Source organism: Python bivittatus, unplaced genomic scaffold (genome assembly GCF_059951505.1).
Source record: "Python bivittatus isolate LINGU-HERP-01145 unplaced genomic scaffold, Pbiv_v1 ctg000480_np1212, whole genome shotgun sequence".
NCBI lineage: Eukaryota > Metazoa > Chordata > Lepidosauria > Squamata > Pythonidae > Python > Python bivittatus.
In genome coordinates, this window is record NW_028277075.1 from 49,805,119 (window position 1) to 49,820,324 (window position 15,206).

Below are 15,206 nucleotides of genomic sequence, written 5' to 3' on the forward strand. Positions count from 1 at the left end.
GATAGATAGATAGATAGATAGATGCCTCAAAAGGGTTCACACTAAAGCCATTCCCATTCAATATATTCCCATTTGTGCCCCTACTTGAATACTAAGTATACCCATGTACCCATTATATACTAGATATACCCATACAGTATTAACTAAGCATATCTTGTGATGGCTCCCTTACTGCAGCCAACATCATCCTCTCTTGTTATGCTTTTTTATAGTTTTTTTTAAATGAATGTTTTTATATATTTATTGGTTTTTTAATTAAGTGTTGTATGCTGCCCAGAGTCACTTTTTTGTGAGATGAGCAGCCATAGAAATTTGATAAATATCAGGGTGCATCTGCTGAAATATTCTCATCATAAACTGCACCAATCATTTAGTAAAAATAACCATCACTGTTGTTTGTTTAAACAGCAATCCTGGGTGGAATGAAGCAGTAAATATACCACCTCATCCCCAATTTTGCCAGCTGATACCTGGAAGGGCACAGAAAATTATGGATGAAAATTAGCCAGCATTTTTAGCATGGTTGTTGTTTTGTTGTTGTTCAGTCGTTAAGTTGTGTCCGACTCTTCGTGACCCCATGAACCATATTGTGCCAGGCCTTCCTGTCCTTCACTGCCTCCCTGAGTTTGCTCAGTTTCATGCTCATTTAGCATGGTAGACTTATATAATTCCTTATTTCTTCTACCATCACCATTGTTATGGAAAATTATGAACAGAGCACAACACTGAGTAGAAATAATCAACCATTTATTCAATGAACTTGGGTCCCACTTTATAAGAAAAAGGAACAATGGGAAAGCAAACATTTTATAGAAGTTGAGGGCTACAGGGTGGGAAATCCCAGGGAAGTGATTTGGGAATTTGAGGAAAACTTAGATAGGTCCTTCCTGCCTGGGGCTATTTCTTTTGTTAGGCAAAACCACACTTTCAGGAGCAGCAGCAGAGCTGAGGAAATCCCTTATTGAGGAGATGGAACTCTGAGGTAATCAGCCAAGTGTCCCCGATTCGATTCGGAATGGAATGGAATGTAGCAGTTTTCACTTGGTTAGTATATTGCAGTTCCTTTATTAGCATTGCCCTTGGCCAGTGAACAAGGCTTCAGTTCTTTGGTTTAGCTGGGACTGCAGCGGCCTTTGTCTGGAGGCAGGGAGGGTCAATTTGGATCTGACAGGATTAGGCAAAGAGAGGAGTTGGGTTTGACCATGGCCATGTCCAAAAGACAAGGAGGAGGGGGTGCCTCCATTTTATTTGCTACATCTATTTTCTCCACCACAACCATGTTGACAGCAGCTGGAGGAAGAGAATGGATTACATAAGCCTCAAGGCTGTCACTGCCGGCATGCCAGGACTGAGCCATCTAAATAGAAGCTTTGTGCTCTACCAATGAAACTCCCCAGTTTGATCAGCTGGGCACAGTCAGGACTTCTACCACCCTGTTTTTATTGTTCATCTCTAGTGACAGAGGGGCACTACTGCATCATCCTAATACCATCTAGCCATCAATATTTGTTAATTATAGTTGCACTCATATTCATTTTCTGCCTAGTTAAAAATCATTAAATCATCAACATCACTGCCACATTCATGTATAACTGTCTCTGATAAAACATTTGAAAGGTTTTAAATATCTTTATTGTTTGAGAGAACTGGCTGGAACTTCTTCCCTAACATGCTATTTCGGACATTTAAGTAGCATGTGACATATAGAGATGAGGGAAGGTATTGGTGAAGAAATTTCTCCTAGTAATTTTATCATCTCTTTCTGCCTTGAAACCCTTAAAGCTTTAAACAGGATTTCTTAGTTGCAATTTAACAACTCTTATGTTCCAGATGCACAGTTTGAGCTACAGAGTCCAACAGTTTGGATGATAGTTTAGCTATTTTCTGTAATTGGCTAAACATTTTAAATTCAAGTTTAGAAGATTAATGTTTATAACAAATGCAGTTTTCACGTGCCTCTTTATCTCTTTTATTCTTCCTCTTTTAATGAATGAACCTCTTGTATTCTTAGGGCAATATATAAACTATCACAGCATGAAATCAATTTTATGCCTTGATTCATCCTAAATCTGAGTATTTCTAGCACATTAGTATTGCAATCAGAAACATTAATAGCAGAAAGCCAGATTCTGTTCCATGATAATTTAGTTTATTTCTTGTGCATGGTAACTTATAAGAAGTATATTTTTCTCTTAAAATACATTTATTATCTCATACTTAAGAGAAATGTACTTTCTTCCTTTTTTGCAGACTCTGTGATCATGCTGCTGCTAAGACAGATTATTCATGCTTACTTGATTCAGGTGGGCTTTTTGCAAGCTTCCCCACTAGTCCTGGGAATGTGGGTACATTGAGGTCTATTCACAGGCTTCTGACATAGGCAGGCTTTTATTACCTAGTGTTTTACTGCAGCCAAATCCTAGGTCTCCATGCAGTTTGTAGGCACTGTGCTCATTCTTTAAAATCAAAAAAGGTTATCACCTACCTTAATCCATGCAATTGTATGGATTAGGGACACCAGTGTTCCCCAGGATTCTCAAAGAGGATCCTGGAAAATTCTTGTTTCTTCTTTTTTGCTGTCCTTACTAAATTCTCTTGGGCCTCAGTAAGGATTTGCATCTGAAATGGGCAACCTGGAGCTTTTCTCAATGAAGACATCAGATCAAAGTTCAGTTAGTCAAGGCCTTTCTAAAACATTAAGGGGGTTTGGGCTTATACAATAAAAAGATGAGCTCTGGCAGAGATTGCAGTAAAAACATTCTATCAGTAATCCGGATAAAGGATAGATTATAGGGCAAAGAACAGCCCTTGTTTAAATTGCTTTGAGAACTCGAAAACTAAATAAATTGGAACTTGTGAATTATTTTTTCAGAATGCACATATTTGGTTTTGTAGTTTAGTTTTGTATTAAGAATTGTTCTATAATATTACCCCATTTACTGTAATAGCTAAACATTAGAAAACACCGATCATCTTCAAATGATTCTTAATATCTAATATTTTGTCATATAGTACAGCTAGTAAATTTGAAAATCATTTTATTATTTGTTTCTTTTTTAAAAATTACTAAGTTTTATGTTCTCTTAATTAAGCCTAATTAGCTTCAGTCAAGTTTTATTTTAAAAAAGATAATTTTCCATTTTTGTTTGCTACTTTTTAAAATCCATAACAAATAGGATTTTAAGAAACAGGATTTCTAAAATTAAATATACAAATATTTGGTGTTCTACATAGCAGTTCTTTATATATGAATGAGTGCCCACACAAACACACACAAAGGGAGGGAAGAATTAAAAGACATCTGCCAAACAGGCAATAATAAACTACATCAAACAGTACGCTCCCTGCCCTCACCCCCAACCCTTGGAATTTAAAGGAAAAAGATAGCTACATTTATAAAGGTTATAAATTATTGTTTTATATTTTTATAATGATTGTATTCTGTTTTTATTTGATTGTGGTGCACCGCCCAGAGTCAATTCTGGTGAGATGGGTGGCTATACAAATTTAATAAATAAACAAATAAACAAATTGTGTATTATTATTCTGCACAATATCAAACTTTTAAAAAAATTATAATCATATGAATGCCTATTTAGAAGTAATTCCTATTTAACTGAGATTTATTTCAGGTAAGTGTGTAAGATAATAGCCATCATTGTTCCCATTTGTTTGAAAAAAAGTAGTACAAGAATACAAATTGTATAGTGGAAGTTTCTTAGAAATTTAATTAATGTATCTCTTCTATTAGATATCTCACTAATTTTTAAAGAAGAAATCTGAATATTATTCATAACATGAATTATTTTGCAATTCATTTTACAAATTAAAATAGAATATATTACAAAGAAAAAGTGCAGTGTTAATCCAGTTATGAGAATTCATATCCCCTATTATACTGAGAACAATCAACCTCTTTTAAAAGTCTGCTACATTCCAGTAGATTGTGTCAGAGGGAGAGTCTTCCCATCAGTTTCTCTGAAAGACTAGTTTCTTCAAACTCTTTTTCCTTTGATTTGTTTAACTGCTACTATTTTAAGAATTTATTCCTGGATTTGCTTGCTTTCCTCTTCCTTCCCATTCCTTTTTCTTTTTTATCCCATTTCTTTTAGTTGAGTATTTTGAACTTGTGCTTTTTTAAAAAACAAATATCTAGCTTTTTTTCCCCCCTATCCATACAGTCATGTCTGATTCTCAGAGTCTGCCTGGACAAGTCCCTGCAGTTTTCTTGACAAGGTTTTTCAGAAGTGGTTTGCTTTGCCTCCTTCCTAGGGCTGAGAGAAGTCATTGTAAAAACCTGTTTGGCCAAAGAGCAGTATAATGCTTTAAATAACATATGTAGATAAGACACCATTAAGACAATCAATTCCTTCTTTCTGCAGCCACCTAGGCAAGCCCTTTTTTTTTTTTTTTACTCTAGAACAGATGCAGGTGGAGAAGAACAGAGAGAAATCCCATTGTGCAAAGGGAACTTTGTTCGGATAACATAAGCTGTAGCCCATAAATAATATATTTAGTACTCGAAGTTGTGTATAAAGATACCAAGACTTGACTAAGAACCATTGTCAGTATCAGTCACATAGTTGTTGTTTTTAATATTGTCAACAGCAATTACATATTTGAGAGTATGAATCCTGGCCTCAATGTGTACCAGTTTTGTTGAAGCACTGAGAATTCTTACTCTTCTATATGGAAGATTCTTACTCTTTTAAATGGGTAATTGTTTCTGTCAAGCTGACAGCAAAGTGCATGTGTTGAGAAAAGTGAACTGTATGCTGTCCACTGAACCAGGGTTGATGTGATTTTAGCAATATATTAACAGCTTTATGATGTTATCCTATAGTAATAGACATGTACATCTGAAAACTGGGAAAAACCTTCCTCAACGAGGGGAGATTGTTGAGGAGATTCTAGTTCACTGTTACTGGAGATCCTTCAGTTACTATGTATGATTGAAGAGGAATAAATAGCTTACGGTATTAGTTTTGCTAGGTAGTTGGGAGATAAAATTGCTCGTATTGTGTCTCATTTGAACATTATGAGTTAGTTAAGAATTAAAATAAAATATTTATTTATAAATCAAATTTATAAGTCTGCTCAATTCATAACAACTCTGGGCCACATACAAATTAAAAACACATCCAGTAAAATAATGGAATAAAAGAAGGTGGTAACCCTGGGACCCCCATAGCCAACACATTCATATAATTTGTTTATAAGACTCTTATTCTTGTAGGGAAAGAGCCAGGTCTTCAAGATCCATACAGCAGGGTTGGGGCTACTTGAACTTACAGATGGGTATTATTCCTAAGGGCAGCAACAGTTTTAAAGATAGAACCTACAGCATGCCTATTCTGTCTAGTCTTATTAACTGGGAGACAATGGGAAAGAGGTGATTGCTCAGCTAGCTAGGCCCTAAATCTAGTTTTGTGAATTAGTGTGTGTGTGTGTGTGCACAATTCTTTTTCTTCTCAACCTTTTGCTTATCTGGGCTTATAAAAGAAGACAGGTCTGATGTAGGTCTTGAATGTGTAAATATTTCATTACAGAAAAGTACATTAAGATGGCTATGGTAAAGCCTTCTCTTTAAGCCTACTGTATTAGATCGTCATTGACCAGTAACAAATGTTACATTCTTGGAAGTGTCCTCAGGAGTTTTGAAATGTCTTAGCTATGGAGAATCTTGAATGAAACAGGTTTGGCATCAAATTTCAGCAGTAGCTTTGGTTACCCTGATTCATGATGAACACTAATAATCAGATGCTACTAAACACCTTGGCCTTTAAATTCATTGACAATTTGTATATTATATACTATTATTCAGAGAATAATAAATTCATTGTATGTTTTCACAGGTAACCCATACAGCCTTTTCAAAATTTGGACACTACTTTGATTTATCTAAAACAATGGCTCCAGAACTAATCCAGAATGTTAAGTGGGATGGTTTTTTCATTCTTGAAGAAACAGCTTTGGATCTTGATGGAAAGTCATGGTGAGTTCACAAAGCTTGGGCAGAGAAAAAGACTAATTGTAAAGATACAAATTTTTGTAGAATTCATTTTACTTTCAGTAGTTGACTGGTCAAGAACACCAGTAAAACATTCTGCTGTGTTTGCCACTATTTTCACTGTGTTTTGAGTTCACCTCTTAATTGCAAAAAGCCTGGGTTGGAAAACATACAACCTTGTTAATTTATCGAGTAGCTGCTCTTGGACCTCACCTGAAACTTCTCTGTGTGCCCACAAGATGCTAATACAGTTGACTGTCCTAACTAGCCAACTGTAATATCTGCTATAGCTTACTTTAAAGAGTTGACTCACTTGTTAGACAACAAATCAAAGATTAGGAAAACCCTATTAATATAATGCCTACAGAGTCTAATTATAGTTACTGTTACGATTGTCAGAGACACTTTAATATGAGGTTCTTCCATATACCACCCACTGTCAATAGATAGGTATGATATATGAAAAGGAAGGAAAGAGTGGGATTTATGTGGAGGAAAAGAGGAGTTGATTATAGCAGAGACCCTTGTTCTGCAAGAAGAATATATAGTTCTGGTGGAGAAGGCAGAATCTGCTTTCCCCAAACTACCTCAAGTGCTGCATTTTTGGTTGGGGATGAATTGTTTTGAATTAATGGAATTAGAACTATTCAGATGTGAGGGAAAAGATGCATTCATAGACAACACAGAGGTGTGTCCTCTGTGCTCTTTTCATCTCGGCAATCTTAGCCATTAAAAAATCAAGTTGCCACCACCTGATTTTTGGCAGCTCCTCCTTCTCTTTAGCTGTCTGTATGATGGGGTCAGGACAGGCTTTTCATGGGATGCTGTTGATATTTGTCATTTTTGAGCTATTCCTGTTAAATCCCTTGTTAACGCCTGTTTTTCATTTCCCTCAAATTTTCCAATTTCATCCTTGAGAAGGGAACCTAGTCAGAGTCCCTTAATCATACATTAGTATAAATGAACAAACTTACATGTTTACTAGATATGATCTAGTAAATATCTTAGAAAGCTTATCTACTATTGGATTTATTTATCTATTTATCATACCGGTTCCATGTCTTATAGAGGTAGTCCTCAGTTAACAACCACATTTGGGCCAGAATTGCCATTGTTAAGCAAAATGGTCGTGACAGCAATTCCAGTTGCCATCATTAAGCAAATCACCATGGGTCATTAAGCAAGGATGTCATGTGGTCATCATTTGCAAACCCCTGCTGGGTTCCCCATTGACTTTGCCTGTCAGAAGCCAGCAAAGAAGGTTGCAAATGGCAACCATGTGACCACAGGATGCTGCAACATCTTAATCACGAGCAGGCACCAAGTGCCCGGATTGCAATCACATGACTCCGGAGATGCTGCGATGGCCAGAACTCCAACGACCAGTCATAAGTGCCACTCGTTCAGCATTGTCACAAGTTCAAACTGTTGCTGAACAAGGCACCATTACCAAGGACCACGTGTAAATGGAGTAAAAAAGATAAATAGATGAAATGAAAAGTAAGAGTTGAAAAAATTACAGAGACTAAATGAAATTTATCATTAGAATGTATTAATGTTTCTCCAGAACATATCAAAGTATCTAGGCATAAGGTGTATTTCTGTATACACTTGCATATTAAAAGATTAGCATCACATCAGATAGAAGCAGATTATTTGTGTAAAGTAGGCAAAATTACTCAGGAGAGCTGTTGTTATCTAAGTTATAATTGAAAAATATTGTGCAGTTTTATACTTCACCATCCAGAAGAACTGTTTTTCTTCATGTGACAGAGCTGTATGCACAACCTTAATTTTCTTTGGAGTTCCTGCTTATGCTCCAAATATGTATCAATTTTTCAAAGCAATTTGCTGTCTCAGTTGTGGAAACTTCAGTACCTGAAATTGTACAGAAAGCCCCATGACATAATATATAGTTGCTTTATTATTTATAAACAGATTAATTGGAGGTTTGTCATAGTTTGCTTTGCATAATTTACTTTGAGCTAACATAAATAAATCTGTAACTTATATAATAACTGATAATTCTTTATAGTTGCCCAGCAGATTTTCCTGTTATTCTATATAAGGTATTTTAGTATTATGTCAGAGAGGATATCCAAGGAATAATATTTTATTTACTTATATACCACCTTAGGGGAGAGGGAGGGGAACATTTAGAATTGTGAATGAGCATAGATGTGCGTAGAATATGGATAAATATGGTAAATACTGTATTGCTAAAACTGCTCTAACCTCTGTCCTGATAACAGTCCCATCTGTCATGCATTTTGATAACCTTCCCTTTGATAAATGTCTAGAAACTATTGATAGAGAAGCCAGAGCCTTTGTTGTAACTAATGTTGTCTTCTTACACACTCCTGCTTCATCAATATATTCCTGCTATATTCCTAAAGAAGAAAATTTACTATTTAAACAAACTAGCAGAATTAAAACATCCTTTAACAAAATTGTATGAAAAGACTTCTAATAACATTGGACATACATTGTGAATATATTATTTGTGAATATAATATAATATAGCATAGCATAGCATAGCATAGCATAGCATAGCATAGCATAGCATAGCATAACATAACATAACATAACATAACATAACATAACATAGCATATCCTTGCTGTGAATATTATCTGTTTGCTATATCTGCCTTAAAAATTTTTGCAACAGTAAACATATCATCTAGAATCTTATGTGTTTCACACATTAAATTATACATGGGACATTTAACTAGGAAATATTAACATAACTGCTTTGTGTAATCTTTCACTTTTCACAGAATAATAGACAAAATTTCATCTTTTTAGTTAGCACTTAATATATAAAGCTGGATTCAGATTTAGATGTGTGCAAAAGCAATGAATATTTTCCAAGCTATTTATTATTTATTTTTATCCTTAACTTAATGATTAAGGATAAACATAATTTACCTACCATGCTCAATAAGCTACACTGTAATTTTTACAGCTTTACTGGAGGTTGGGAAATTCTCAAAAATTGGAGAAAAGCACCTTGAATGAGTACAAAACACAATTTGTGTTTAGGCTTTGGGCCTAAACCAGATTCATATTGAAATTAATCTGTATAACCCCAAGTAATTAATATAAATGTCCAGAGCTGCCTAGTGAGTGGACAGCCTTATAAATTGAATAAATAAATAAGTGTCCATGGGATAAAATATCATCAGTATGTTGACAGTACCCAATTATACATCTCTGACCTGGGTTGACCAACTGATGCTGTTGAATTTCTGTCCCAGTGTCTAAAGGATGGGGAAGAAGAGACTTTGGTTCAACCCTGTGAGTTTTGAAATCCCCTCCAGACCTTCCATCTTTATCTCTGAAAGGGATAGCACTTCCTCAGACATAGCAGGTGCACAATATGTAGCCATCCAGGGGCTACAGTGATAACTTCACCGAAACTTGGAAATGCTGTGGGAGTTGCAAAGATGAGGCTGGGGTAGGCACATGGACTACAGGGTATTCATCTGTCTTCTAGGTCAAGTAGATACAGATTGGCCTATTCAGGCTAATAATGACAAGGATTCACTTGGTTCATTGAAGTAGCTGTCCATGGCCCATTGGTGAACTAAAGTGCTGGAAATGTAGGAACTAAGGTCTTATTGAGCTAGTTTGAGAATAGTTGTTTTATATGCAACCACATTGAGCATTTATTAACTAACTTGTTTAAAGACATTTATTTCTTATCTCTTGCATTTGTAAAGTTGAATATTTTAATGTTTCAGCTAATATAAAAATATATTAAATAAAATATTCTGATTCTCTCTTTAGTAATAAGACATGTGGTTACACCAAACTCCTTCATTCTATTCAGAAAGTCATTTATCAACAAGGATACAATGGGTCCACTTTTCAGGTATTAAGTAACTTCAATTATTTACAAGCATATACAGTAAGATGCGTGTTTTTATAATGTTTGAATGGATGATTCAGCAGTAAATAAGATTGATTCCAAGCATTGATAATAGTTTCAGTATAACTGTTTTTAGAAGGCAACTTATGAGATGCTCATTCGTTATTTATGATACTTTTTCATATTTATTTGTGTGTGTGTGTGTACCTGAAAAAAAAATAACAGAGTTTAGTGCATCAAGGGTTAACTTTAATATCTCATTCTCTCCAAAATAAATACAGTAATGCAAAACTCTTAGCCGTTGAACCTCTGATCAACTTCTCCTTATAATTATACATTTAAAATTATTCCACATTCTGTCTCTGGTTTTATTTATTTATTTTTATGTTTGTCAAGCAGAATTTTCCTGCTTAATTTAGTTCTCAGCTTATTCAGAGCTTTATGGGTAAGCATGTTTTCCCTTTAGAAGTAGCAGTGCCCTTCTGGATAAGTAAATTGGTCCCTGACAGGCACCTCTGCTTTGGTTGCCATAGCAACAGGCATGTCATAACAGTTCTCCTAGTACAGTATGTTGAGCTGTTCCTCCAATATGATGACAGGTCCTTTGGAAGCAGAAATTCATAGAGTATTAGAAGCAACTGTGCCAAAGTGACAAGAAAATCCTGAGAGCAGATAGCAAATAACCTGTTCCTGGAAAAGAGGTAGGTTTGTTTGTTTCCCCTAGACACTGCAAAAGAGATAAAAATAGTAGTTAAGTACGCCTTCTCTCTATATTATTATTTTTATTAGATATCACAAGTGGATCAAACCATTTTTAGATAAGAAGAACAGGTCACTCTGTGAATTTTTTAAGCAAAAGAGAGGACAGTATTCATTATATCAAATGAGTATTCATTTATTGAAAACATTTAAAGACATCTAAGACCAAAATGATGATATTATAAAAGAACAGGGAGATGCTACAAATAGCAGCAAAGCAGCAGATTCAAAATAAAATAAAGCCAGAGTACTAACAAGTTAAAACAATACAGTGAGAACAGAATCACTTATGACTAAAAGCCTTCCTGAAATTTAAAGAGGAACAGGCTTGGAGCTATTATGTAGCCATTGTACCTCCTCTTGGTTTAAGGATATTGAGACAGGCAAAACAGTTGAAAAACTAAAGCTCCTCTTAGGCTGTTTCTACCCTACACCAATCATACCTTGGATTTGTGGAGAAGTGAGATATCTGAGCATTGTTACTCCATATTTAAGTGGTAGGCAATACCCAAGCTAATGATTAAGCAGTGATTTTTTGAAATGTTATGTATTAAAATGGTGAAGTGCAAAAGGAAAGGACCTTCATCAAATAGTGATTATTCAGAACAGAGAAAAAATATTATAATTATTAAATGAACTAAACATAACCAACCCATCTAATTAAGAACAAAATATCTATATAATTATAAATACTTATACTTCAGTTAATTCAGTTGTTAAGCTTATCATTAAATCTAAACCATGTATCAATGTACTGTGTCAGCTTTATTTTTAGAAGAAAAAAACTTTAAAAATAGATAACGCTCATATCCTGGATCCTTAAACTCAAGAGAGTGACTTTCTTTCCACTTCCATAGGATTATCCTCTTTGCCATACCGCAGACTCAATAGAGCCAAAGCTCATTATGAGATGGAAAATTCCATGTTTTAGGAATATAATTCAACATTACACTGAAATCCTTAATTATATTTCTTCCCAAAATTATATTAGTGTATATATTTATTTGAAAACAAAACAAAACTATAACAGGACAAGACCAATTCACATGAATTAAAGAACCTTCAGATTTCTTGTGACTGAACAGTCATATTGTCCCACACAAACAGCCTGGGTGTCATGTAATCTCTGTTAAAACGCATCAGCAGCAATATGTTTTTGTGTTTATCCATGTTTGATTGGAAGATCAGCTTCAGAAAACATAATAATCTCTAGAAAGAATTGTAATGTATTATTTATTGCTTATTACGTTTATACCTCACTTTTGAGGATAACAGTTCTCCTGCAGCAGTTCACAATCAATATAAACTATTGAAATAAAAATGAAATGTTTTATTTATGCCACACTCTCTCTCTCCCTCTGTGGATAGATGGATGGATGGATGGATGGATGGATGGATGGATGGATGGATGGATAGAGCAAATGAAAATTGGGAGGGAATAAGGAATATTTTTTCTTCTACTAAATCCATTTTATTTATTAACTTTTTATCATGCCTTTCCATGAAGTGGTGCTCAACACAGTAATGCTGTCAATAAAGTAAAGCTAAAATCATGATCTGAGTATTCCACAACAAACCTATTTTAGCACTATGAAGAGAAAAATGAAATCTATAGTAGTTAAAATCTGATCAGGAACAAGCTGGTTTCAGAAGGTGATGAAGATCTTTTTTAGCAAATTAGTGCTATCAGTCGGTAATTTCATTATTTTAGTTGGTTGCCTTTTTAAAATAAATGTATGTGCTTTATATTACTGAGATATATTTAATTGTTAAAAATAACGTTATATACCATATAAAATTCACTGAAGAATTGTCAAAAATGTTTCTTAATTTTTAAAAAAATCACTTTTTCATAGTTCTCTTTTTTTTCCTTCACCAGTTAATCTGGAAGATCAGTATAACTGTTTGGACTAAGGTTTATATTTAGCTGTTTCAAAGATTTAATTAATTTAATATAATTTATTAATTTGTTATGGCCGCCTACTTCAGAAGTCTCAAGGTGGCTTACAAAATCCAAAGAACAGAAAAACAATTAAAAGAGTTAAAACCCACAGAATCAGGCAGCCCAGACTAAAACAAAGATAGGTAATATAAGTAATAAAAACCAAATATAATTTTAAAAAATACAAAAATAATTGATTAATCAATTAGAAGCTAATTGTTGGATTCACTAACTTCCAGAAGCAATTTCTTTTTTGAACACTTTTGTTTTTTTTTAACTGAAACACATCATAAGGTAGTGTTCAATACCATGTTTTTACCTTGTTTCATTATACCAATGCATTGATATAATTATTTATAGCCACTTCAAGCACATTTTTAAAATTAAAATTAAACATTTTATTCAAATGTTTATGAAACAGAACTTTGCAAGCGCCACCATAAATGTTTTATTTTTTATTTTTTTAACACATTCAGGATGCGTTAAAGAATGTTTGTTGTAATATATATCTGCATCCTCTAAAAGCATACGAACTGTTTTTTCTCAAAACTTTTTTTATTCATATACTATTATAATGAATAAATTGCCCAACTGAAAAAGCACCTGAGAGTTTTTGTTTTGTTTTTTGATTTGCTTTTTGCTCTTATGTTTCTCAGCTCAGGAATTACTTTCTCTTCATTGCATATAAAATAACAGGTTACCCCAGAGTTAGTTTTTCCTTCTTGAAGTTTCAGATTCCACTAAATCCTTTTTCTTTTTTCATATTTGATAGAAAAAACAAAGAAATGTGTTGCGAATAGGAATTCAGAGCCTTGGTTCAGTATTATGGGGTGATGATATCTGTTGTACTGAAAATCCTGAAAATATGCATAGCCTCACTAGATTTCTGTATGTTCTACGTGGCCTCCTAAGAACATCATTATCTGCCTGCATCATCACTATTCCAGCTCATCTGATCCAGGTAGGTTTAATCCAGCTACTATACTTAATCATGTTAGATACACTAAGAAAAGTTCAGTGGATTATTAGTGATCAGAACATGCTGGGGGATATGACTCAATACCCTACTTTGTTGTAGCTGTTTTCCTTTAGTAGCAGGTAATTCTCAGTTTCTCTTTATTTCATATAACCAAATTAAAATGCATTGTTTATGCTTCATTTTTTTAGCATTCCCTTCTACTTTGTAGTGACTCATGATGAATTTGATACAGAGAATTATTAGCGTAACTCCATCCTGCAGTGAGACTTTCTGCTTTCTTAGCTCCCTGCTTACTTCCAAATAGCCACTACAGATAGCAAAGGCATTCTAAAGAATGACATTGGATCTGGTGCAAGGGATTACCAAGGATAAGGAAATAGGGAAAATGGAAGATGGTGCTACATTTATGATTTGAGGTGCCTTTAATAATTTATTCTCTAGGAATTATTTTTTATCAATTAAAAAAAGACACAAGACTATCGTTTCTAAAGAGAGCACTAATATTTGCGGATCTACCAATTTGGGGTGGACTTAATGAACAATCAAAATGTCTGTTTCCAAAACCATGCCCCTCTGTCAAAAAATGATATCTTGATCCTGATTTTGTTTTAGGCTTCCAAAATGTTCTCCAATATGTTGGCAATTTAGTTTTATAATCCTGTATGTTGTCTTCATGTGTCTAGACTTTACTGTAGAAAATAATTATTTTAATAATTGTGATGCATTTGTTCCACCAGCTGAAACTTAAGAGTTTTGAGGAATGGTTAAATTTCAAGCACCTCCTCTCTGTTAAGGCATAACTTAATAGAGTGTTTAAATTGCAGAGCAAGCTGTCATTAGGAGGAGCAAAGCGTCTGAGGTTTTCCTGTATTACAGACTACTCAGTTCCCAGAGCCCTGCTGTGTAGTTGTTCCAGTCTCCAAGAAGCCTGTTAAAGAGCCCCCAAGAGCATGTGTCCAGCCCTCCGTGTTAATAGTTAATTGGTGAGGATGGCAAGATGAGAGGACAGCCGAACATGTGGTCTCCCCGTCTCAGGCACTAGTCAGACTTTTTAGTTCTAATAACAGCAGCTGCTCACATTCTCACTACTCAGCTTCTCACAACTCTGTTGCTGGGATTTGTGAGTGGATTAGAAATGTAAAAAGATCTTTGTCTAAAAGACAAACAATTTCCTTTCCCTCCCCTCTTTTATCTATGCATCTGTTTGTACAGTACTGTATTGTAAAAGTAATAGATTTGTTATTTTGGTAGCCTACCTCTCAGGAAAATTCTTTACCAGTCATGTCAGATAATTAAGATATAACTGAATAAAATCAACAAACGTAGGGTTATAAACTTTTTTTTTTAACATTAACAGTCAAAATATTGCTAATATACATAATGCAATATTTCTAAAACAAATATAACTTTACATAATCCAGAATTGTCACACTTGCTACTCCTATAAGCTTAGGCTAATAATTTCTAGTTTAAGTAGTTTACAGTATAAAGAAAAATTGATGTATTATATGGATTGATAGACTTGTTTTAAGAAATATTCCAAATCATCAACCATCAAATATTAGTTGTTAAAGAAAGGGAAACTTATAAAGTTGGTTAAACAAAGTACTTTGTTAAAAACTAAATCCAGATGGAAAAGCAATAA

At 34.2% G+C, this 15,206-nt stretch overlaps 1 protein-coding gene across 4 annotated transcripts in view; it reads left to right on the forward strand.

Moving 5' to 3' along the window:
- The window catches only part of ELP4 (elongator acetyltransferase complex subunit 4), a 170,426-nt gene that overhangs the window by 67,736 nt on the left and 87,484 nt on the right, over positions 1-15,206 (forward strand). For all 4 annotated transcript variants that reach the window (XR_015797062.1, XM_088145859.1, XM_088145861.1 and 1 more), the window contains exons 5-7: positions 5,856-5,995; positions 9,800-9,884; positions 13,355-13,543. Coding sequence is in view for 3 of the 4 variants with exons in the window: in XM_088145859.1 (XP_088001985.1) it covers positions 5,856-5,995; positions 9,800-9,884; positions 13,355-13,543 (414 nt within the window). In the remaining variant the exon portion in view is untranslated. The remainder of the gene's footprint in view (positions 1-5,855; positions 5,996-9,799; positions 9,885-13,354; positions 13,544-15,206) is intronic.